The 25,804-nt window shown below is 50.1% G+C and overlaps 1 protein-coding gene across 6 annotated transcripts in view; it reads right to left on the bottom strand.

Moving 5' to 3' along the window:
• Nucleotides 1-17,704: 17,704 nt before the first annotated feature.
• Nucleotides 17,705-25,804, bottom strand: part of DENND2A (DENN domain containing 2A) — a 130,136-nt gene continuing 122,036 nt past the window's right edge. For 4 of the 6 annotated variants that reach the window (XM_030932781.1, XM_030932784.1, XM_030932782.1 and 1 more), the window contains 5 exons: nt 25,315-25,356; nt 22,969-23,086; nt 21,207-21,452; nt 18,919-19,005; nt 17,705-18,026 (listed from right to left, as the gene is read on the bottom strand). In XM_030932781.1, the coding sequence (XP_030788641.1) occupies nt 17,995-18,026; nt 18,919-19,005; nt 21,207-21,452; nt 22,969-23,086; nt 25,315-25,356 (525 nt within the window). In that variant the 3' untranslated portion in view covers nt 17,705-17,994. The remainder of the gene's footprint in view (nt 18,027-18,918; nt 19,006-21,206; nt 21,453-22,968; nt 23,087-25,314; nt 25,357-25,804) is intronic. The other 2 variants (XM_010359807.2, XM_030932783.1) reach the window with 2 other exon arrangements.

The raw sequence follows: 25,804 nt of genomic DNA, 5'->3' as shown, positions 1-25,804 counted from the left end.
GATGGTAATTGTTGTATTAGGTTGGCACAAAAGTAGTCGCAGTTTTTGCCATCACTTTCTTTTTTTTTTTTTTTTTGAGATGAGACGGAGTTTTGCTCTTGTTGTCCAGGCTGGAGTGCAATGGCACAATCTCGGTTCACCGAAACCTCTGCCTCCTGGGTTCAAGTGATTCTCCTGCCTCAGCCTCCCTAGTAGCTGGGATTACAGGCGCCCACCACCACGCCCAGCTAATTTTTTTTATTTTTAGGAGAGATGGGGTTTCACTATGTTGGCCAGGCTGGTCTTGAACTCCTGACCTCAGGTGATCCACCGGCCTCAGCCTCCCAAAGTGCTGGGATTACAGGTGTGAGCCACCATCACTTTCAATGGCAAAAACCACAACTTATTTATTTGAGACAGAGTCTTGCTCTGTCGCCCAGGCTGGAGTGCAGTGGCGCAATCTCAGCTCAATGCAAGCTTACTGTGTGGTGAGCAGCAGAACCTAAGCCAAGCTTATCCAAGTCGTGGCCCAGCCTGGCCAACATGGCGAACCCCATCTCTACTAAAAATACAAAAGTTAGCCGGGTGTGGTGGCACACGCCTGTATTCCCAGCTACTCATGAGGCTGAGGTGGGAGAATGGCTTGAACCGGGGAGGCGGAGGTTGCAGTGAGCCGAGATCGCACCACTGCACTCCAGCCTGGGCGACAGAGTGAGTGTAAGATTCTGTTTAAAAAAAATAAAAATTGATAGGCCGAGCGCGGTGGCTCAAGCCTGTAATCCCAGCACTTTGGGAGGCCGAGACGGGCGGATCACGAGGTCAGGAGTTCGAGACCATCCTGGCTAACACGGTGAAACCCCGTCTCTACTAAAAAATACAAAAAGCTAGCCGGGCGAGGTGGCCGGCGCCTGTAGTCCCAGCTACTCGGGAGGCTGAGGCAGGAGAATGGCGTAAACCCGGGAGGCAGAGCTTGCAGCGAGGTGAGATCCGGCCACTGCACTCCAGCCTGGGCGACAGAGCGAGACTCCATCTCAAAAAAAAAAAAATTGGCCGGGCGCAGTGGCTCACACCTGTACTCCCAGCACTTTGGGAGGCCAAGGTGGGTGGATCACCTGATGTTAGGAGTTTGAGACTAGCCTGACTAACATGGTGAAACCCCATTTCTACTAAAAATGCAAAAAAATTAGCTGGGCTTGGTGGCACGCGCCTGCAATCCCAGATACTCGGGAGCCTGAGGCAGGAGAATTGCTTGAACCTGGGAGGTGGAGGTTGCAGTGAGCCGAGATCGTGGCATTGCACTCCAGCTTGGGCAACAAGAGCAAAACTCCGTCTCCAAAAAAAAAAAAAAAAAAAAATCTTCTCCACTAGGTGGGATGTCTCCTGAGGACAAGGAATGGGTCATTTTTCTTGTGCCATTGCTTGCTGAAGTCTCCGGCCCACAGAAGATACTAAAGCGACATGTGTTGAGTGGAATCTCAATGGATAATTCCTTTAGGGGTGGACTGTGATGTGGGGAGGGGTGGAAGGACTCAGGCCTGTGGAGCATTGTGTCTTGATTCACGGTCAGTGCTCAATGTGTTTACATAGACATGTGTCTATGTTAAATGCTGCCTCACTGGCCACAGCCTCTACTGGGAAAATCCTCGTGGCGCAAATGAGGCCTGGGAAGCTTGGTTTGAGGTGGGACCCATGTGAAATGGGCAAGTTGGAAGGCCCATTTCAGAGCTGGGAGAGGACAGCAGTGACACTGGCTCCTTGAGAAAGCAGCAGGGGTCTATGGGAAAAAGTGTCCATCCAGAGGTCCCGGGAATCCTGGTGTGTCTGTGCTGTGGAGGACTGAGGAGGGTGAGCCTCAAAAGCCCAGCCAATGCTTTGCCATTTGAAACTCTCCTTGCCCCAAAAATCAAATTTGAGGAGGAATCCAGCTCAGGATATTCTTTGTAAAATCAGAGAACAGAGGAGAGGAGTCGTAACAGTCAACTAGGGCTGCCATTACCAAGTTTCACAAACGTGGCTTAACTAAGAGAAACTCATCATCCCCCAGTTCTGGAAGCTGGAAGTGTGAGATCAAGGTGTTGATTGGCAGGGTTGGTTTCTTCTGAGGTCTCTCTCCTTGGCTTGTAGATGGCCACTTTCTCCCCATATCCTCACACAGTTTTCTCTCTAAGTGTGTTTGCATCCACATTTCTTTCTTTCTTTTTTTTGAGACGGAGTCTCACTCTGTCACCCAGCCTGGAGTGCAGTGGCATAATCTCGGCTCACTTCAACCTCAGCCTCCCAGGTTCAAGTGATTCTCTTGCCTCAACCTCCTGAGTAGCTGGGATTACAGGCACGCACCACCACACCCGTCTATTTTTTCTTTGTATTTTACGTAGAGATGGGGTTTGTCATGTTGGCCAGGCTGGTCTCAAACTCCTGACCTCAGGGGATCCTCTTGCCTCGGCCTCCCAAAGTGCTGGGATTACAGGCATGAACCACCGCACCTGGCCCCAATTTTCTTTCTTTTAAGGACACTAGTCATGTTGGATTAGAGGCCACCCATAGGCCCTCATTTTAACTTATTACCTCCTCCAGACCCTATCTTCAAATACAGTTACATTCTGAGGTGCTGGAAGTTGAGACTTTAGCATATGAATTTTGGGATGGACACAGTTAAGCCCATAATGGGTGGGAGAGGAGAGACGGGTACCCATTGTGCCCCCAAATGCATGACAGGGTGGAAAGACTGGTTCTTTAAAGATTCTGTCTTGGATTGGTGAGAGTAAATAGGCTAGAGTGATCACCTCCAAACCCTGGCCAGTCACAGAGGGCATCCTAAACCCCATTATCTTCTTTTTTTTTTGAGACGGAGTCTTGCTCTGTCGCCCAGGCTGGAGTGCAGTGGCTGGATCTCAGCTCACTGCAACCTCTGCCTTCCGGGTTCACGCCATTCTCCCGCCTCAGCCTCCTGAGTAGTTGGGACCACAGGCGCCCGCCACCTCGCCCGGCTAATTTTTTTTTTGTATTTTTAGTAGAGACGGGGTTTCGCCGTGTTAGCCAGGATGGTCTCGATCTCCTGACCTCGTGATCCGCCCGTCTCGGCCTCCCAAAGTGCTGGGATTACAGGCTTGAGCCACCGCGCCCGGCCTATCTTCTTTTTTTTAAAGTATAGATGGGGGTCTTGCTATGCTGCTCAGGCTGGTGTCAAACTCCTGGCCCCTCAAATGATCCTCTGGCCGCCTCGACCTCCCCAAATGCTGGGATTATCTTATGTGTATTTTAACACAATGAAACATGTAACGGCTATGTAAATGACGTTAAAAGGCATTTGGAATAGGTGAGTCTCACACAGCTGTGAGCCTGTTCTGTGTAAAGCCTGCAGGAGACAGAACTGCATCAGGAGCCTGGGCTGCTTGTCAGGAAGGCAGGCATCCCTGTGGAGAGAGGCCGCAGCCTGCAGTGCAGTCAGCTACCAAATAAGGAGGCACCCGAGCTATAAATAGCTGTTAAGACAAGCTGAGGCGTGCCCTGACTTTAAGGTCAGCTCAGCTGTTAGCTGCTTGGCAGACATGGGGGCAACAGCTAACTCTCGTCTCCTCCCTCCTCAAGCACCCCCTTGTTTTGCACAGGGCTCCAGCTCCTCCCTGCCTCCTGAATCGGACAATGTCACCATCAACTGAAGGCCTTGGACCAGGCTTCCAGGTCATCCGTCCTGGGTATGGCCACAGGTGTGCCAGGTGTCAGACAAGGCTGGGGACAGGAGGGACTTCTTCTGTTGTACAAATAGGGGAACAGGGGGCTGGGAGGAGAGGAGTCAAGTTCTAAGTTCCACAGTAAGCAGGTGGCAGTGCTGACGCAGCTGCTCTGTGCCTCACTCTCTCCTGTGCCCCTCGGCCCCTTTGGTGCCCTGGTCCCCAGAAGGGAAGGTAAGAGTCTGGAGTAATGGCTGGCATAAGTCTCCTCCCCTCCCCCAGGAAAGGCCAAGACAACCGGTTTGCCATTGAGATGCCAGCTGGGGCCGTGTGCGATGGCTCACACCTGTAATCCCAGCACTTTGGGAGGCCGAGGAAGGCGGATCACCTCAGTTCAGGAGTTCCAGATCAGCCTGGTCAACACGGTGAAACCCCGTTTCTACTAAAAATACAAAAACAATTTTTTTTTTTTTTTTTGAGACATTCGAGTCTCGCTCTGTCTCCCAGGCTGGAGTGCAGTGGCCGGATCTCAGTTCACTGCAAGCTCCACCTCCCAGGTTTACGCCATTCTCCTGCCTCAGCCTCCCGAATAGCTGGGACTACATTAGCTGGGACTACAGGCGCCCGCCACCTCACCCGGCAATTTTTTTGTATTTTTTAGTAGAAACGGGGTTTCACCATGTTAGCCAGGATGGTCTTGATCTCCTGACCCCGTGATCCGCCCGTCTCGGCCTCCCAAAGTGCTGGGATTACAGGCTTGAGCCACCGCACCCGGCCTAAAATACAAAAAAATTAACCTGGCGTGGTGGCATGCCCCTGTAATCCCAGCTACTCGGGAGGCTGAGGCATGAGAATCACTTTAACCTGGGAGGCAGAGGCTGCAGTGAGCTGAGATCACGCCACTGCACACCAGCCTCGGTAACAGAGCAAGACTCCGTCTCAAAAAAAAAAAAAAAAAAAGAGAGATGCCAGTTCGCTGGGCTTGGCATAACATGAAAGGGGGATGATGACTTTTTTTTTTGAAGATTATTGCTTTTTCTCAGCAATGTGCACAGTTTTAATGGAAAAGGATCAGGTTGTGCCAGCCCCAAGCAATGCACTTTGGCATAGGATTATTTTGAGCTGAAAGAAATTGAGGATCAACAGATGGAAGAAGGTTCTCTGCCCTCTTCTTAGCCAACCAAGAGCAGAGCAGAAATTTCCCTCAGTGGTGTGAATTTCCCTTGTGAAGGTGCCTCCCTTCTTGTACCAGAAAGAGGAGAGCCGCTCTTATCACCAGAGACAGAGAGCTGGCAGCAGGGTGAGTCTGCATAAACAAGCCTGATGAAAATAACCCTTGTCTGCCATTAATTTCTCCTGTATTCCTAGTCACTTTCCCACAAGTAATCAATCAACCCTTGAAGCCCAAACCCCCTTTCTTTTGTTAAAATGGTATATAAGCCCCAGAGTCTAAGCGACCTTTGAGTTTCAATTTTCTGTGAACTCCTGTGCTCATAAATATTAATTAAAAATTTATGCTTTGGGGGCTTGGTGAAGTGACTCGTGCCTGCTACCCCAGCACTTTGGGAGGCCAAGGCGGGTGGATCATTTGAGGTCAGGAGTTCGAAGCCAGCCTGGCCAACATGGCGAAACCCCCTCTCCACTGAAAATACAAAAAAATTAGTTAGGCATGGTGGTGCATACCTGTAGTCTCAGTTACTCAGGAGGTTGAGGCAGAGAATTCCTTGAACCCGGGAGGTGGAGGTTGCAGTGAGCTGAGATCACATCATGGCACTCCAGCCTGGGTGACAGAGCGAGACTTCGTCTCAAAAAAACGAGAAAACGCCGGGCGCGGTAGCTCAAGCCTGTAATCCCAGCACTTTGGGAGGCCAAGACGGGCAGATCACAAGGTCAGGAGATCGAGACCATCCTGGCTAACACGGTGAAACCCCGTCTCTACTAAAAACTGCAAAAAACTAGCCGGGCAAGGTGGCGGCGCCTGTAGTCCCAGCTACCCGGGAGGCTGAGGCAGGAGAATGGCGTGAACCCGGGAGGCGGAGCTTGCAGTGAGCTGAGATCCGGCCACAGCACTCCAGCCTGGGTGACAGAGCGAGACTCTGTCTCAAAAAAACAAACAAACAAACAAAAAAACACATAAAATTGGCCAGATACAGTGGTGTGTGCTTGTAGCTACTTGGGAGGCTGAGGTGGGGTTGAGCCCAGGAGGGCCAAGCTGCAGTGAGCTGTGATGGTGCCATTGCACTCCAGCCTGGGCAACAGAGCCAGATCCTGTCTTAAGGAAAAAAAAAAATACTAATCCTTTGTTAGTTATATGTGTTACAAATATCGTTCCCCAGTGTATGACGTATCTTTTCACTCTGCTAATGATATTTTTTGATGAGGTGACTTTTTTCCCCCAGTATTTTTTTCAATTACACTTCTCAAATTGAGAAATAATTTACATTTCCAGCCAGTGTATCTGCAGAAAAAAACAAAAACAAACAAACGGGGGGCGGGGCTTGGTAGGTCACGCCTGTAATCCCAACACTTTGGAAGGCCGAGGCGGGCAGATCACTTGAGATCAGGAGTTCAAGACCAGCTTGGTCAATGTGGTGAAACCCACCTCTGCTAAAAATACACAAATTAGCCAGGCATGGTACCCCCTACCTGTAATTCCAGCTACTCTTGGAGGCTGAGGCAGGAAAATTGCTTGAACCCAGGAGGCGGAGGTTGTAGTGAGCCAAGATTGTGGCACTGCACTCCAGCTTGGGCGACAGAGTGAGACTCTGTCTCAATAAAAGAGAAATAATTTACATGCAAAAACATGCACAGATATTACATATTCAGTCCTTCCCTTCCCTTCCCTTCCCCTCCCCTCCCCTCCACTCTCTTCCCTTCCCTTCCCTTTTTCTTTTTCTTTTTTTTTTTCAGAAGGAGTCTCACTCTGTTACCCAGGCTGGAGTGTAGTCGCACAATCTCAGCTCACTGCAACCTCTGCCTCCTGGGTTCACACCATTCTCCTGCCTCAGCCTCCTGAGTAGCTGGGACTACAGGCGCCCGCTACCACGCCCGGCTAATTTTTTGTATTTTTAGTAGAGATAGAGTGTCACCGTGTTAGCCAGGATGGTCTCGATCTCCTGACCCCGTGATCAGCCTCCCAAAGTGCTAGGATTACAGGCCTGAGCCACCACGCCCAGCCCTTTTCCTCTTTTTTTTTTTTTTTTTAAAGATGGAGTATCCTTTTGTTGCCTAGCCCAGAGTGCAGTGGCATGATCTCGGCTCACTGCATCCTCCACCTCCTGGGTTCAAGCAATTCTTCTGTCTCAGTTTCCGGAGTAGCTGGGTCCACAAGCGTGCACCACCATGCCCAGCTAATTTTTGTATTTTTTTTTTGAGACGGAGTCTCGCTCTGTGGCCCAGGCTGGAGTGCAGTGGCCGGATCTTGGCTCACTGCAAGCTCCGCCTCACGGGTTTACACCATTCTCCTGCCTCAGCCTCCCCAGTAGCTGGGACTACAGGCGCCCGCCACCTCGCCCGGCTAGTTTTTTTGTATGTTTTAGTAGAGACGGGGTTTCACCGGGTTAGCCAGGATGGTCTTGATCTCCTGACCTTGTGATCCGCCCGTCTCAGCCTCCCAAAGTGCTGGGATTACAGGCTTGAGCCACCACGCCCAGCCTTTTTTTTTTTTTTTTTTTTTAAGACAGGGTCTCACTCTGTAGCCTAGGCTGGAGTGCAGTGGCGCAATCTCGGCTCACTGCAACCTCTGCCTCCTGGGTTCAGGTGATTCTCCTGCCTCAGCCTCCTCAGTAGCTGGGATTATAGGCACACACCACCACGCCTGGCTAATTTTTGTATTTTTAGTAGAGACGGGGTTTCACCATGTTGGTCAGGCTGGTCTTGAACTCCTGACCTCATGATCCACCCACCTCGGCCTCCCAAAGTGCTGGGATTACAGGCGTGAGCCACTGTGCCTGGTTAATTTTTGTATTTTTATTAGAAGTGGGATTTCACCATGTTGGCCAGGCTGGTCTCGAACTTCTGACCTCAAGTGAGTTGCCTGCCTTGGCCTCCCAAAGTGCTGGGATAACAGGCGTAAGCCACCACACCTAGTCTTTTTTTTTTTTGACTTGATGTTGTTTTTTGCCCATGCTGGTCTCGAACTTGTGGCCTCAAATGATTCACCTGGCTGGGCCTCCCAAAACGATAGGATTACATGCATGAGCCACCGAGCTCAGCTCTGCTTTTTGCTTTTAATTTTGGTAAGGCCGGGAAATATAGTCATGACGCCTCTGCTTGGTATGGCAAGCCCTCATTCGGCCTTCTTCCTCAGAGGGTAAACGGCCCCCGTCTCCAGATATAGGGCATCTGTGGCTTTACACTTGGATCTCATAGCCCCATCTCTTTTAATTTTTTTTTTTAACTTTTTTTTTTTTTTTTTTTTTTTTTTTTTTGAGACGGAGTCTCGCTCTGTCACCCAGGCTGGAGTGCAGTGGCCGGATCTCAGCTCACTGCAAGCTCTGCCTCCCGGGTTCACACCATTCTCCTGCCTCAGCCTCCCGAGCAGCTGAGACTACAGGCGCCCGCCACCTCGCCCAGCTAGTTTTTTGTATTTTTTAGTAGAGACGGGGTTTCACTGTGTTAGCCAGGATGGTCTCGATCTCCTGACCTCGTGATCCGCCCATCTTGGCCTCCCAAAGTGCTGGGATTACCGGCTTGAGCCACCGCGCCTGGCCTTTTTTTTTTTTTTAACGTTTTTCTTTTGTTTTGTTTTGTTTTTGAGACAGAGCCTGTTGCCCAGGCTGGAGTGCAGTGGCGCAATCAGGGCTCACTGCAGCCTCATCCTGTGGGTAGTCCTCCTCAATCACCCACAGCCCCGTTAATAGCTCTTTCACACCTGTCCGTGGGGCTGGTGAGAGGGAAGGGCAGGTCCGTGTGAATCTAGAGTTCTCTGACAGAAAAACAACCTAGTCCACATTCCCCTGGGGTGGGGGTGGGGGTGGGGGGTGGTGGCAGGGTGACGGGCACTGGAATTAGCTCTATAGCGGGAGGGACAACCTGTTGTGAGGTTCCAGTTTCAGACCTTAAGTGTGTGGTCTTTTAGGATTATACTGGGGCGGGAAGGGGTGACGGGCAGAGTACGAGGAGAGCAAGAGGGACCGGTAAGGAGCCCAGGGCTGATCAAAGGTCAGATGGTTTGCTCCCTGGCCTGCTGCCAGCATCTGTTCATGTCAGAAAGAAGTCAGAGGTTGGGCTGCTGAACTCCAGCTAAGTGCCGGGTGAGGGCTGGGTGTGGTCACTGTACAAGCCGTGGGCTGAAGTTAATTGGCTTTCACAGGTGTCAGCAGGTACATGGCCCTGCTCACTTGCCTTTGGCTTTGCTTTTTTTTTTTTTTAATTTTGATTTTAGGTTCAAGGGTACATGTGCAGGTTTGTTATATAAGTAAACTCGTGGCCGGGTGTGGTGGCTCACGCCTGTAATCCCAGCACTTTGGGAGGCTGAAGTGGGCGGATCACCTGAGGTCAGGAGTTCAAGACCAGCCTGGCCAACATGGTGAAACCCTGTCTCTACTAAAAATACAAAAATTAGCCGAGTGTGGTGGTGGGCACCTGTGGTCCCAGCTACTCAGGAGGCTGAGGCAGGAGAATCGCTTGAACCCAGGAGGCAGAGGTTGTAGTGAGCCAAGATTGCTCCACTGCATTCCAGCCTGGGTGACAGAGTGAGACTCCATCTCAAAAAAATAAAAAATAAATAAACTCACGTCACTGGGATTTGTTGTACAGATCGTTTCATCTCCCAGGTACTAAGCTTAGTACCCCATAGTTATTTTTTCGGATCTTCTCTCTCCTTCCACCCCTCCTGTCCCAAGTAGGCGCCAGTGTGTTCTCCTCTTTGTATCCATGTGTTCTCATCATTTAGCTCTCCCAATAGGCAGGAATATGCAGTGTTTGGTTTTCTGTTCCTGCATTAGTTTGCTAAAGAAGATGGTTGGCTGGGTGTGGTGGCTCATGCCTGTAATTCCAACACTTTGGGAGGTCAAGGCGGGTGGATCACCTGAGGTCAGGAGTTAGAGACCAGACTGACCAATATGGTGAAACCCTGCCTCTACTAAAAATACAAAAAAAAATTAACCTGGTATGGTGGTACGTGTCTATAATCCCAGTTACTCGGGAGGCTGAAACAGGAGAATTTCTTGAACCTGGGAGGTGGAGGTTGCGGTGAGCTGAGATTGTGCCACTGCACTCCAGCTGGGATGACAGAGTGAGACTCCATCTCAAAAAAAAAAAAAAAAAAAGATGGTCTCTAGATCCATCCATGTTCCTGCAATGGACATGATCTAATTCTCTTTTATGGTTGCATAGTATACCATGGTGTATATGTACCACATTTCTTTTTTCTTTTTCTTTTTCTTTTTCTTTTTTTTTGAGATGAAGCCTCACTCTGTCACCCAGGCTGGAGTGCAATGGCACAGCCCCAGCTCACCACAATCAGCCTCCTGGATTCAAGTGATTCTTGTGCCTCAGCCTCCCAAGTAGCTGGGAATGCAGGTGTGCACCACCATGCCGGCTAATTTTTGTATTTTCTTTTTTTAGCTTTAGTAGACATGGGGTTTCACCATGTTGGCCAGGCCAGGCTGGTCTCGAACATCTGACCTCAAGTGATCCACCTGCCTTGGACTTCCAAAGTGCTGGGATTACAGGTGTGAGCCACCACACCCAGCTCTCAAAATGTTTGAAGAAAGTTTAGGAATTTGTCTTGGGCCACATTCAAAGCTGTCCTGGGTCGTATGTGGCCCATGGGCTGTGGGTTGGACAAGCTTGTTTTAAGCGTTACTTTTTCGCAAACAACCTCTCCAGCATCTGTTATTTTTTGACTTTTTTTTTTTAATTGAGATGAGGTCTCACTCCTCTGCCAAGGCTCCTCTTGAACTCCTGGCCTCAAGTATTCCACCTGCCGTGGCCTCCCAAAGTTCTGGGATGACAGGCATGAGCCATCACGTTTGGCCGACTTTTTAATAATAGCTATTCTGAGAGGTGCGAGATGGTATCTCATTGTGGTTTTGATTTGCATTTCTGTAATGTTAAGTGATACTGAACTTTTTCTCGTATGCTTGTTGGCTGTATGTATAACTTTTCTTTTTTTTTTTTTTTGAGGCGGAGTCTCGCTCTGTCACCCAGGCTGGAGTGCAGTGGCCGGATCTCAGCTCACTGCAAGCTCCGCCTCCCGGGTTCCCGCCATTCTCCTGCCTCAGCCTCCAGAGTAGCTGGGACTGCAGGCGTCTGCCACCTCGCCCGGCTAGTTTTTTGTATTTTTTAGTAGAGACGGTGTTTCACCATGTTAGCCAGGATGGTCTCGATCTCCTGACCTCATGATCCGCCCGTCTCGGCCTCCCAAAGTGCTGGGATTACAGGCTTGAGCCACCGCGCCCGGCCTTGTATAACTTTTCTTACTAACCTTTGCACAGGCCTCCAGCTTCCACTCATCTTGTCCTCCCCTAAGCCCACTCCCTCAGCTTGCTTGGCTCCTCAGGGTCTTTGGGGCCTGCTGTGTACTGCTTTGGGTTTGCTTTTCAAGCCTATGCAAGGTATCCAGAGCAATGGTACTTAAAAGAAAAAAGAGGCCGGGCACGGTGGCTCAAGCCTGTAATCCCAGCACTTTGGGAGGCCGAGGCGGGCGGATCACGAGGTCAGGAGATCGAGACCATCCTGGCTAACACTGTGAAACCCCGTCTCTACTAAAAAATACAAAAAACTAGCCGGGCGAGGTGGCGGGCGCCTGTAGTCCCAGCTACTCGGAGGCTGAGGCAGGAGAATGGCCGTAAACCCGGGAGGCGGAGCTTGCAGTGAGCTGAGATCCGCCCACTGCACTCCAGTCCGGGCGACAGAGCAAGACTCCGTCTCAAAAAAAAAAAAAAAGAAAAGAAAAGAAAAAAGACCAGGTCAGGCATGGTGGCTCATGCCTGTAATCTCAACACTTTGGGAGGCTGAGGCAGGAGGATTCTTTGAAACCAGGAGTTCAAGAACAGCCCTGACGGCCGGGTGCAGTGGCTCACGCCTGTAATCCCAGTACTTTGGGAGGCCGAGGTGGGTGAATCACAAGGTCAGGAGTTCAAGACCAGCCTGGCCAAGATGGTGAAACCCCATCTCAAATAAAAAAAATTAGCCAGGCATGGTGGCGGGTGCCTATAATCCCAGCTACTCGGGAGGCTGAGGCAGGAGAATTCCTTGAATCCAGGAGGCAGAGGTTGCACTGAGCTGAGATAGCATCACTGCACTCTAGCCTGGGTGACAGATTGAGACTCCGTCTCAAAAAAAAAAAAAAAAAAAAAAAAAAGAACAGCCCGAGCAACATAGTGAGACCCCTATTTCTACAAAAAAAAAAAAAAAAAAAAAAAAAAAAGAAAAAAGAAAAAAGAAAAAAAAGAAAAAGAAAAAAAGAAAAAAAAATTTCAATTTACCAGCTTTGATATGCCTGAGAGTGTGACACCGGTGGTCCTGGGTGCTTTCACTCATTTCATTCTTTTTTTTTTGAGACAAAGTCTCACTCTGTAGCCCAGGCTGGAGTGCACTGGTGCGATCTCAGCGCACTGCAACCTCTGCGTCCCGAGTTCAGGTGATTCTCCCACGTCAGACCCACGAGTGGCCGAGATTATAGGCGCCCGCCACCACACCTAGCTACCTTTTGTATTTTTAGTAGAGACGAGATTTCACCATGTTGGCCACGCTGGTCTTGAGCTCCTGACCTCAAGTGATCCACCCACCTCAGCCTCCCAAAGTGCTGGGATTACAGGCGTGATGTTTTGCTTTGTTTTGTTTTGTTTTGTTTTGAGTCAGGGTCTTGCTCTGTCACTCAGCTTGGAGTGCAGTGGTGTAATCTCGGTTCACTGGAACCTCTGCTTCCCAGGTTCAAGCGATTCTCCTGCCTCAGGCTCTCGAGTAGGTGGGATTATAGGCGCCCACCACCACACTCAGCTAATTTTTGTATTTTTGGTAGAGATGGGGTTTCATCATGTTGGGCAGGCTGGTCTTGAACTCCTGACCTTAGGTGATCTGCCCGCCTCGGCCTTACAGGCATGATGTTCTTATTCTTCAAAGCACTTTATTATTTATTTATTTATTTATTTATTTATTTATTTATTTATTTATTTATTTGAGATGGAGTCTCGCTCTGTCCCCCAGGCTAGAGTGCAGTGGCCTGATCTCAGCTCACTGCAAGCTCCGCCTCCCGGGTTCATGCCATTCTCCTGCTTCAGCCTCCCCAGCAGCTGGGACCACAGGCGCCCACCACCTCGCCCAGCTAGTTTTTTGTATTTTTTAGTAGAGACGGGGTTTCAACGTGTTAGCCAGGATGGTCTCAATCTCCTGACCTCGTGATCCGCCCATCTCGGCCTCCCAAAGTGCTGGGATTACAGGCTTGAGCCACCGTGCCTGGCCCTTCAAAGCACTTTAAAAGCTCTTAGGAAATGCAGAATTTAGGACTTGAGGGACTAAAGAGTTGTCTCCAAAACTTAGCCCTAAGATCGCTCTCTGTCAGTAAAACTTAAGGGAGAATATGGGTATAAGAGAGGCTATCAGTCACCTGAGGAAATGAGCTACCTAAGACATCCTGTAAATGCAGGCATTTGAGGGAACTGTTGCCCCACTGCGTCGCCCGGGCTGGAGTGCAGTGGCGCGATCTCGGCTCTCTGCAAGCTCCGCCTCCCGGGTTCCCGCCATTCTCCCGCCTCAGCCTCCGAGTAGCTGGGACTATAGGCGCCCGCCACCGCGCCCGGCTAGTTTTTTGTATTTTTAGTAGAGACGGGGGTTTCACCGTGTTAGCCAGGAGGGTCTCGATCTCCTGACCTCGTGATCCGCCCGCCTCGGCCTCCCAAAGTGCTGGGATTACAGGCTTGAGCCACCGCGCCCGGCTGCTGTGTGAATTTCACCTCAATAAAATAAGAAAGAAGAAAAAGAAACAGGGGGAAGAAAGAGAATGGGGAGGGTGGAGAGCGCAAGTGGTTGAGGAACGAAGGGTTGTCCAGCGCTGCCAAGAGGAAGCAGAGGAAGATCTGGTGGGCAGAGGACACACTCTCTTGTAAGACAAGGCCACAGTGCCAGACCTCCCCAGCCCTCCCGGGAAAATGTTCCTCAGGCTCTTCGATCCCTTGGGCTGACTTCCTACTCACCAAGCAAGCTTATGATTATTATTATTTTTTGGGTGGGCACAGTGGCTCACGCCTGTAATCCTAGCACTTTGGGAGGCCGAGGCGGGTGGATCACCTGAGGTTGGGAGTTCGAGACCAGCCTGACTAACATGGAGAAACCCTATCTCTACTAAAAATGCAAAATTAGCTGGGCATGGTGGCACATGCCTGTAGTCCTAGCTACTTAGGAGGCTGAGGCAGGAGAATCACTTGAACCTGGGAGGCGGAGGTTGCAGTGAGCTGAGATCGCACCATTGCACTCCAGCCTGGGCAACAAGAGTAAAACTCTGTCTCTAAATAAATAAATAAATATTATTTTTTGAACTGAGTCTCTTACTCTGTTGCCCAGGCTGGAGTGCAATGGCTCTATCTTGGCACACTGCAACCTCCACCTCCTGAGTTCAAGCAATTCTCATATCTAGGCCTCCCGAGTAGCTGGGATTACAGGCACGCACCACCACACCTGGCTAATTTTTGTATTTTTAGTAGAGACGGGGTTTCACCATGTTGGCAAGGCTGGTCTTGCACTCCTGACCTCAGGTAATTTACCTGCCTCGGCCTCCCAAAATGCTGGGATTACAGGTGTGCGCCACCGCGCCCAGCCTTTTTCTTTTCTTTTTTTTTTGAGACAGACTTTCACTCTTGTTGTCCAGGCTGGAGTGCAAAGGTGTGATCTTGGATCACTGCAACCTCTGCCTCCCAGGTTCAAGGAATTCTCCTGCCTCAGCCTCCTGAGTAGCAGGCACGCGCCACCATGCCCAGCTAACTTTGTATTTTTAGTAGAGACGGGGTTTCTCCATGTTGGTCAGGCTGGTCTTGAACTCCCGGCCTCAGGTAATCTGCCCGCCTCGGCCTCCCAAAGTGTTGGGATTACAGGCGTGAGCCAATGCGTCCAGCCTATTATTTTAATTTTAGATTCAGAGGATATGTGTGTAGATTTGTAACATAGGTAAACTGCATCTGTTTCTTCTTCTTTTTTTTTTTTTTGAGACAGGGTCTCACTCTGTCACCCAGGCTGGAGCGCAGTGATGTAGCCTCTAGTGATCCTCTTTCCTCAGCCTCCCGAGTAGCTGGGACTACAGGAGTGTGCCACCACGCCAGGCTAATTTTAAAATTTTCTGTAGAGATGGGTGGACCCACTATGTTGCCCAGGGTGGCCTTGAACTCCTGGTCTCAAGTGATCCTCCCGCCTCAGCCTCCCGAAGTGTTAGGATTATAAACATGGACCTCTGTGCCCGAAAACCATGTTTATTTGAGGATAGCCATTGCAAAGGTGATACACGGGACATAGTAAACTATGTGCTGCATATTCAAGGAGGTAAAGGAAGACGAGGATTTTAAAGGAAAAGTAGGGAGGACCACATTGTTTTGAGATCATTATGCTTGGCTACAAGGATCCGTAATAAGACTGGCGCCAGTCTGAGGCTGGACAGGTAGTTGCTGGGCAGATATCCTCACACAAGTATTTTGTGTGTCTGCGTGGCTCCATTTTGATTCTGGCAACGTTCACATGGTCGTTTGCGAACATTTGTTAGGCTGTACACTAATATCTGTATGTGTATTTTTAAAGCATGTATATTTTGGCAGGGCATGGTGGCTCACGCCTATAATCCCAGCACTTTGGGAGGTCATGGTGGGTGGATCACCTGAGATCAGGAGTTTGAGACCAGCCTGGTCAACATGGTGAAACCCCATCTCTACTAAAAATACAAAAATTAGCCGGATGTGGTGGCACACGCCTGTAATCCCAGCTACTTGGGAGCCTGAAGGGGGAGAATTGCTTGAACTTCGGGAGGTAGAAGTTGCAGTGAGCCAAGATCGTGCCACTGCACCCAGCCTGGGCGACAGAGCGAGACTCCATCTCAAAAAAAAAAAAAAGTAAATAAATAAAAAAATAAAGTATGTATATTTTACTTTAAGCAAAAATGAAAATTAAGATGGGGCAAGTATGCTAAGATACTTGTACAAAGATGCTTTTTTCGATGTTATGATGTTTAAAATTGGAAACGTCCTGCATGCATAAAGAGCCAAAGGCTGATGAACTCACAGCTTTTAGTATCCCCACAAAATGGAATATTATGCAGTCATTAGGAATGTTGATAAAGATGTACATTTATTCGCTTGGCGTTATTAAGTAAACAATATAATGCGAAATAAGTTAAAAAAAGAAAGTATATTCCAAAAAGTGACCCTTTCTGGTCAATATACAAATATGCAGACTATTAATAAAGTTGACTAGTCTGAGGAGCTTGTTAGATACATATATTCCTGAGCCCCCACACTCAAGGATTCAGGGATTCTCATTCAGGCACCCCCCAGTCCCCACCCACACACACCCCGCCAGAGTTTTTTTGAGAAGAAGTCTTGCTCTGTTGTCCAGGCTGGAGTGCAGTGGCATGATCTCGGCTCACTGCAACCTTCGCCTTCCAAGTTCAAGCAATTCTTCTGCCTCAGCCTTCTAGGTAGTTGGGATTACAGGCGCTCACCACCATGCCCTGCTGATTTTTTTTTTTTTTTTGTATTTTTGGTAGAGATGGGGTTTTGCCATGTTGGCCAGGCTGATCTTGAACTCCTGACCTCAGGTGATCCACCTGCCTTGGCCTCTCAAAGTGCTAGGATTATGTGTGAGCCGTTGCACCTGGCAAGGCAGGTTAATTTTTATGCACAGCCTGATTTCTACCATTCTGGGGGCATCTTTGAGAATTTGATGTGAACTGTGGATCCTCACCTCTGAAAAAGTAATGGACACACCAAAGCCTGGGTAGAACTTGGAGGGGAGAGGTAGTCCATAATTCCAGCTGAGAGGAAGGATGAGAGATCACCTTCCCTCATTTTCCTCGTGTTTCTATGTATCCTCGGGAGGCCCCTTGCTCCCCCTCCCTAAAGGTTGAGAACCCCTGCCAGGTAGCACAGACCCCCTGGGCCATTGTTGAGGTTGGAGCCCCTCCCTTTTGTGTTTCTGTGAGGGTCTCTGGTGAGGGCTGCGGGCAGCGGTCGGCCTGGTTGTGGCCCTGAGGCCTGCTCTGGGAACCTGCCTGAGCTGCATTCTGGGCTCTTCCTGCCTCCCCGCTGTCCCTGCTGTCCCCACTGTCCCCGCTGCAGGACAGCTCTTAGGTCGCCCTGAGGTTTCAGCCTTCTTCACACTCTCCCTGCTTCTGGTCCAGAAAACGCAAGCTGCCTGTCTGGCTGCACAAGGCTAATGACGCTGCCCCCAGCGTTCTCACCCTCTGTCTTGTTACCATCAGCTGCAAAAGGTCCCCCCGCCCCCCACCGTGTACACGCAGTGCACATCCACTATTGCATGAATGCTGCTGCTCTGGGCCCCTGGAATGAGATGGGAATGGGGTCAAAGTTGTGGCTATGTGTTGGAAGGTGGGCCGTAGGCAGTGTCATAAACTTGAGGACCTCCAGGACAGTTTACTAACAGACTTCCTCTTTTTGTGTGTGCCTGTAAAAGCCAGGGACTACTCAGGCAGTGGACAGTTCATAGCTGCTTCTAAGAGAGCAGGCGGTCAAGAAGAGTCAGGTCCATTTGGGAAGAGAGACGTCCATGGCCTCGGCCACCAGGTGGCATCACTGACCCTTCTGGAAGTGCAGCGTGTCTGGGAAGCCACATCCGTCTACAGCTCCCGTCCCTCCCTGGCCTCCACTCTAGGGCAAGGGCCCAGCCTTTCACCAGGAGGCCTCGCGCCCTGAACCCGAGGCACCAGCTCTGCCTCCTCCCCTCACAGTCCTCGTGTGTCCTCAGCCCCGCCCAGAGGAGCACCTCATTTCTGTTGCCCATCACCGCACCTCTTCGCTCCATTGCTGAGCGGATGGATGGGACGAACGAGGGGAACATGTAGGGCAGGACAGGCTCCTCTTGTCCTTGGCATAATAAACAGAAAACCCACACATTTTTCTTACTTTTAATATCTAAGATTAAAAAAACCCCAACCACCAAAACAACCCATTTGCATGTCGGCGACACGCCTGGTCTCGGGCTCCCTTTCAGGGGCTGTCCTCCCGGGTGGCTCCCAGGCCCCCGTCCAGGGGAAAGCCCAGCCTCAGTCAGAAGCCACCGTGGCCTCCAGTTCCGCACCAGGACAACCTGGGAGCCAGCCTTTCAGAAAGGCCACCAAGAACTGTTTTCAAAGCATGGAGCTGCACTAGGAGGAAGTTTTCCCTTGAGGCTGAGCTGAGAGTTATTTCTTGTGGAGAAATTTCATTTTATTGCCTAAAAAAAGGAAAATGAGAACATTTCACAAGGTAGACAAAGGCGGGTGAGATAAATCTTGCCCTTTCCCCCCAGAAGTGGTGTGGGTAACAGGGCCCCCACGCCACCCCAGGGAGCCTCATCCCTTGCTCTGGATAAACCAAAGGGCTTTGTTCTTTCCAGAGATCCCCCTAGGGTCTTCCTTAGACTTTGAGGGGTTTGAAAGGAAGACCATCAGAGCTGTCTAGGAGGGCTGGCTTCTGCTGTGGTAATAAAGGAAGCACCGAATTGACACATCCCTCAGGAGCCAAGGGAGGAGAAAGTGCCCAGCAATGCTGTGTTATTTAAAACACTCCGCTTCCAGGTAGCCCTCCATCCTGCAGGAGGCACAGACATGGCACCCCTGGCAGGCCCTCTGGGAGGGCCTCACTGCTGCAGACACCTCCCTACTGGGGCCTCCGTCCTCTTTTTCTGCTGTGTTCTTCATCCTCCCTTTCCCTGTAAGGCCTTTTCACTGATTAAACTGCAGTCCTTGTAAGTGTCACGTTTCTACTTTCCAGGGGAATTTAGACACCAGTGCGAGTCTTTCTTGCCAGACATTCTTGTCTGGTTCCCGCCATGCTCCCTCGGCTCAGTTCCACTGAGATTTAAAAGTGTAGGAGATCATAGAGAAAGAAGATAGCAAGAAAGCCCGGGGACCCAGAAAAGGAGGTGCTGGGGGCAGCGTTTCCTTTGTTTTCTCTTTGGGGACAGATTAGAACAGGAGGTTAAAATGCCAGTAGCATCTGCCCAGCGCAGGCCGTAGAGCTCTGCATTATTCAGGGCGCTGGCTCTGGTGGAGGGAACTGGCTGGGACTCGGAGACAGACAGCTCAGAGGCACATAGGCTGGGCACCCAGAGCCGGGATCCTTACCTAGTCCCTTCAGGAACTTATTGACACCGCTGTGCTCTCCACTGGGGAGTGTTTCCAGATACTCTTGGGCTCGGACCTCAAACAGACCTGTTAACAAGAGAAATCCCAGTCATTTGAGTTATTGGTCTTTGTGCTTCTAAACGTGCCCATTTCCTCCCTACCAGAAAAAAGAGAAACTTTGTTTCTGAGACTAAGCTGCTCCTATAAACATGCTCTGAATCAGGTTTTATAAGGGTTTTATTGCTCTTATAGTTGCCCCACCTGTGCAATAACTGTCTTTGGAAGGCTATAAAGCCACCTCGTAGATGAAATCCTATTTTTATTCAACAAACGCCTTCCAAGTGTCTACACTGTGCCAGGTGGGCGGTTTTAAATATGAACCAGAGTGGCCAGGCATGATGGCTCACGCCTGTAATCCCAGCACTTTGGGAGGCCGAGGTGGGCAGATCACCTGAGATCAGGAGTTTGAGGCCAGCCTGGCTAACATGGTGAAACCCCGTTTCTACTGAAAAATACAAAAAATTAGCCAGGCATAGTGGTGCACGCCGGTAATCCCAGCTACTCGGGAGGCTGAGGCAGGAGAATCGCTTGAACCCGGGAGATGGAGGTTGCAGTGAGCCAAGGTTGCGCTTTTGCACTCCAGCTTGGACAAAAAGAGTGAAATTCCATCTCAAAAAAAAAAAAAAAAAAAAAAGAAAGAAAAGTTGAACCGGACTGTCCTGGCTCGGGAGGGGTGCCTGTGCGCTCCCATTTCCCTGCATTCTCCTGTAAGAGGGCCCTAGCCAAGTGGCTTAGTTTTCCAGGAGTCCCTCTGTGGAGGGAGGATGGCTGGATAGGCCATCTCCTAGGCAGCTTCTCAGACCCCTGGGGTCTGAGCTTCAGGCACTCTGTCTTATTGCTGACTGATTTTTCATGGACAGAGGGTTCTTTCCAGGATTTTTTTTTTTTTTTTTTGAGACAGAGTTTTGCTGTGTCACCCAGGCTGGAGTGTAATGGCGCCATTGTGGCTCACTGCAAGCTCCCCCTCCCGGGTTCAAGCGATTCTCCTGCCTCGGCCTCCTGAGTAGCTGGGATTACAGGTGCCTGCCACCACGCCCAGCTAATTTTTGTATTTTTAGTAGAGACGGGGTTTCACCAAGTTGTCCAGGTTGGTCTCAAGCTCCTGACCTCAGGTGATCTGCCCGCCTCGGCCTCCCAAAGTGCTGGGATTACAGGAGTGCACCACAGCACCCGGCTTTTTCCAGGTAATTTTTTTTTCTTTTCTTTTTCTTTTTTTTTTCTGAGATGGAGTTTCACTCTTGTTGCCCAGGCTGGAGTGCAATGGTGCGATCTTGGCTCACTGCAACCTCCGCCTCTTGGGTTCACGCAATTCTCCTGAGTAGCTGGGATGCTAGGCACACACCACCACGCTCGGCTAATTTTCTTTATTTTTAGTAGAGACGGGGTTTCACCATGTTGGCCAAGCTGATTTTGAACTCCTGACCTCAGGTGATCTACCTGCCTTGGCCTCCCAAAGTGCTAGGATTACAGGTGTGAGCCACCACACCCAGCTTCCAGGTAGTTTTTAAGCTTGTGTGTCTCCCACCTCTCTTACCAAGTGATCTGTAAAGAGATATTTAAATGGATCTGGTAGATCTATTAATATTTTAAAAACTCCTTCGGCAGGTGCCTCCTGTAACTCATACTCTCCAATGAGTTTTCTTTTCTTTTCTTTTTTTTTTTTTCTGAGATGGAGTCTTGCTCTCTCAACCAGGCTGGAATGCAGTGACATGATCTTGACTTATTGCAACCTCCACCTCCCAAGCTCAAGTGATCCTCCCACCTCAGCCTCCTGAGTAGCTGGGACCACAGGCACATACCATCACACTGATCTAGTTTTTTAAAGTATTTTTGTAGAAAAGGAGTTGCACCGTGTTGTCCAGGCTGGTCTCGAACTCCTGACCTCAAGTGATCTGCATGCCTCGGCCTCCCAAAGTGCTGGGATTATAGGCGTGAGTCACCCACTGTGCCCAGCCTGAGAATTTCATCAATTTGGAAAGCATGGGATAGAAGGAGAGCTTGCCACAGATGCTGGAATGTGGTTCTGGGAGAGGCTGGCAGAGGCAACAGAGAAGCCAGGAGAGGAGGCCTTCCCACCAGCTCAATCAGGGCATAACTGCAAGCTCTCTGGGGGAGGCAGGTACAGCCCTCTCTGTGCCCCTGCCCTGTGATCTTTCTCCCTGCTCATCAGCCGCCTGGAATAGGGGGAGCTCTAGCTGACTTGGCCCCAACAGAGAAGATGCCCTAACCTTTGGCATCCTGCCGGCGCAGCTCCCGCTCCTGGATGAAGCCCCGAAACATCTGAGTCTCCATGAAGACCTCCAGGAAGTGGCGGACACTCTTGGAGGAGACAGCTTTGCGGAAGGCCTCCCGCTGCAGGGTTCTCTCCTCGCGCTCACCCGACGTCAGGAACAAAGAGTAGTGTCCCACAATCTCCACGAAGAAACGGACAAAGGCTTCAGACACCACCTCATTCAAGGGGCTGGACTCTGAGCCTGAGTAAGGGGAGGAAAGGCCAGGAACGGTGAGGGCAGACAGGCTGGGCCAGAGCCCGTGAGACAAGCCAATTAGTAATCAAAGTACAGTAACTGCTAGTTCCCTTGATGGACACTGATTATCCAGGAGGAGGGTTACCCTAGGTTATTAAGACATTTCTTTCCTTGCTTAATTTTTTAAATTTTAAATTGTCAAAAACAAGTTTTTATTTTTATTTTTATTTTTTGAGATGGAGTCTCACTTTGTCACCCAGGCTGGAGTGCAGTGGCATAATCCTGACTCACCGCAACCTCTGCCTCCTGGGTTCAAGTAATTCCTCTGCTTCAGCCTCCCGAGTAGCTCGGATTATGGGTGCGCACCACCATACCCAGTTAAATTTTGCATTTTTAGTAGAGATGGGGTTTCACCATGTTGGACAAGCTGGTCTTGAACTCCTGACCTCAAGTGATCTACCCACCTCGGCCTCCCAAATTGCTGGGATTACAGGGTGAGCCACTGCGCCAAGCCTTTTATGTTTTTGTTTTGTTTTGTTTTGAGACAGAGTCTCGCTCTGTCGCCCAGGCTAAAGTGCAGTGGCCAGATCTCAGCTCACTGCAAGCTCTGCCTCCTGGGTTCACACCATTCTCCTGCCTCAGCCTCCCGAGTAGCTGGGACTACAAGCATGTGCCACCACGCCCGGCTAATTTTTTTTGTATTTTAGTAGAGATAGGGTTTCACCATGTTAGCCAGGATGGTCTCGATCTACTGACCTTGTGATCCGCCTGCCTCAGCCTCCCAAAGTGCTGGGATTACAGGCGTGAGCCACTGTGCCTGGCCCCAGCCTTTTATGTTTTTTGAGATAGAGTCTTGCTCTGTCTCCCAGGCTGGAGTGCAGTGGTGTGATCTCGGTCCACTGCAACCTCTGTCTCCTAGATCAAGCGATTCTCCTGCCTCGGACTCCCGAGTAGCTGGGATTACAGGTGCTTGCCACTATGGCCAGCTAATTTTTGTATTTTCAGTAGAGATGTGGTTTCACCATGTTGGCCAGGCTGGTCTCGAACTCTTGACTTCAGGTGATCCACCTTCCTCGGCCTCCCAAAGTGCTGGGATTATAGGTGTGAGCCACCGCGCCTGGCCACAGTTTTTAATTTTTGATTTTTTGAGATGGGGTCTCACTCTGTCGCCCAGACTAGAGTGCAGTGGTATGGCTCACTGCAGCCTCAACCTCCTGGGCTCAAGGGATCCTCCTGCCTCAGCATCCCGAGTAGCTGTGACCACAGGCATGTGCCACCATGCCCAGATAATTTCCACATCCCCCTTTTAAACAGGTACTTTAGGGCTAAAATGGGGGAGGTGGGAAAATCTTTCCAACAATTCATCATGGGAATGAAATACAGATAAACAGAATGAGGCCCCCGTTTCTCTCCTTATGTCTCCCTTGCTCATTTTCCTACCTGGCCCTTGCCCACTGCCCGTTTGTTCCCTGACCCTCAGAGTGGAAGGGAGAGACCCACTGGGCAGTGGCCGAACACTTACCATGCCTGCTGTCTAGGGGCCCTTCGTCCTGCTCACGAGCCAGCTCGTTCCTCTGTTCCAGAATGTGTTCCAGGGCCACCTGAAGCTTCCGGGGCAGAATGGAGTCCTCATCATCCATCTGGAAAGCAGAGGTAGCAGGTGGGCTTATGGGCATGGTGGCTGCGTCCTGGCCGCAGGACACACTGGAGTCACCGCAGGGCAGGCCTGGCTCAGTCCCCAGTTTCATGGAAGGAATACAACTGAAAGCCAGAGTTCCGAGGTTTCCATCTTGAGCCTACCTTCTTTTTTTTTTTTTTTTTTTTTTTTTTTTTTGAGACAGTTTCACTCTTGTCGCTTAGGCCGGAGTGCAATGGCACGATCTTGGCTCACTGCAACCTCTGCCTCCCGGATTCAAGCAATTCTCCTGCCTCAGCCTCCCAAGTAGCTGGAACTACAGGCGTGTGCCACCACGCCTGGCTAATGTTTTGTATTTTTAGTAGAGACGGGGTTTCACCGTGTTAACCAGGCTGGTCTCAAACTCCTGACCTCAGATGATCCGCCCACCTTGACCTCCCAAAGTGCTGGCATTACAGGCGTGAGCCACTGTACCCGGCCAAGCCTACTTTTTACAAGCAACGGGAGCCTCATTTTCCCCACTTGTAAAATGGACTACCAATCAATCTATACCTTGTTGTGAAGCTAAAATGGACTACAATTACCCTGTGAAAGGGCTTGGCACTGATAGGATACTCAATAGATGATTTCCACTGCCCCATCCTGTAGGGTAGCCAGTGGATTCTGGTAACCAGGGGATTCTGGCCAGGGCAGACGGCCTGCGTGATCCAAGGCTGGCTTTGGGATCTGCATCTCAGAGCAGGAGGGTCTCGGGAAGGGCCTACCCTGTGGGCCTTGAGGAAGTGAAAGTAATGATAAAAAAACAGCATTAATGCTACTGAACTTTTCAGCAATGTGGCAACACTTGGAAGTAATCCATCAGAATGCCCAGAGAAAATTTCTGTAATTACTATAATTACTTCTTCCTAGATCTGATAGAAGTTAGGCCTCTCTGGCAAATGATTAAAAAAAAAATACATGTGTGTTATCTTCTCTGCTAGTGAAAGTAACTGATGGTCATTATAAACATATATGAATGTACCAAAACAATTTAAAATCACTCATCATCTGTCTCCTTTCAGTTTCCCTCCTCAAGACAACACGCATTAATGTTTTAGTGGGTTTTCCTTTCAGTCCTTTTAAGGTGCACGTGCGCACGTGCGCACGCACACACACACACACACACACACAAAAACACATTTATTTTTCCTGTCTCCTTTTCTCTCCTTTTTTTTTTCTTCAGGAAAGGGTTTCACTCTGTCTCTCAGGCTGGAGTACACTGGCACGATCTCAGCTCACTGCAGCCTTGACCTCCTAGGCTTAAATGATCCTCCTGCCTCAGCCTCTTGAGTAGCTGCTAGGACTACAGGTGCACACCAGCAGGCCTGGGTAATTTTAAAATTTTTTTGTAGACACAAGGGTCTTACCATGTTGTCCCAGGCTGGTCTTTAACTCCTGGGCTCAAGTGATCCTCCTGCCTCAGCCTCTGGAGGTGCTGGGATTATAAGCGTGAGACACCAGGCTGGGGCAAATATTCTTTAAATGCATATTGAAGCTGGGCATGGTGGTGCACGCCTCCAGCTACTGAGGAGACTGAGGTGGGAAGATCACTTGAGGCCAGGAGTTTGAGACCAACCTGGGCAACATAGTCAGACCCTATCTTTTTTTTTTTTTTGGAGATGGGTTCTCACTCTGTCGCCCAGGCTGGAGTGTAGTGGCGCAATCTTGGCTCACTGCAACCTCCACCTCCCGGGTTCAAGCAATTCTCTTGTCAAAGCCTCCCAAGTAGCTGGGACTACAGGTGCCTGCCACTACGTCTGGCTAATTTTTGTATTTTTAATAGAGATGGGGTTTCACCATATTAGTCAGGCTGGTCTCAAACTCCTGACCTCAGGTGATCCACCTGTCTCAGCCTCCCAAAGTGCTGGGATTGCAGGTGTGAGCCACCGCACCCAGCTGTTTTTAAAAATGAAATATCTGGGTACCTATAGTTACAAGATTACAAAGATCTTTTTCTAATTGTTAGAAAACCATTTTGTGTCAGAACACGTGGAAAGTAATCCTTTGCCCTAACCCTTCCTTTTTGCCCCTTGCCTTCTGGCTTGTCCTCAGCCCAGCCCTGTCCTCGGGTCACACAGCTCTGCCACCCTGCTCTGCAATTCCACGGAGGCTTTTCAAGGCTGGAGAGCTGAGCCCCAAACGACACATAGGTGAAGACAAAGGGAGCAGGAGGCCGTCGCTGGCCTCACTCACCTGTCTGAGGAACCGGCTGTTGACGAGGTCAACCACAAGGACCTATGAGATGAGAGGAGAGGGACTGTCACTGTCACCAGCGCTTCTGGGATAGGGATGGACTCGTAGCCTTCTTCCTTCTTGGCATGCAGAGAGGCAGCTGGGGCGGGACTGGAGGTGAGCCATTTGTGGTTTCCTGATATTGCCACAGCAGCCACAGATAATGAAGAGCAGGGCTGGGGAGGGTCCGTCCTGAACTGCATGCTTTTTTTTTTTTTTTTTTTTTTTTTTGAGACGGAGTCGCGCTCTGTCGCCCAGGCTAAAGTGCAGTGACCAGATCTCAGCTCACTGCAAGCTCCACCTCCCAGGTTTACGCCATTCTCCTGCCTCAGCCTCCCGAGTAGCTGGGACTACAGGCGCCCGTCACCTCGCCCGGCTAGTTTTTTGGGTTTTTTTTGTTTTTTTTTTTAGTAGAGACGGGGTTTCACCGTGTTAGCCAGGATAGTCTCGA

The sequence above is a fragment of the Rhinopithecus roxellana genome, chromosome 6 (genome assembly GCF_007565055.1).
Source record: "Rhinopithecus roxellana isolate Shanxi Qingling chromosome 6, ASM756505v1, whole genome shotgun sequence".
Lineage (NCBI taxonomy): Eukaryota > Metazoa > Chordata > Mammalia > Primates > Cercopithecidae > Rhinopithecus > Rhinopithecus roxellana.
Note: the sequence above shows the minus strand (reverse complement) of the source record. Positions and strands in the feature narration are given on the sequence as shown.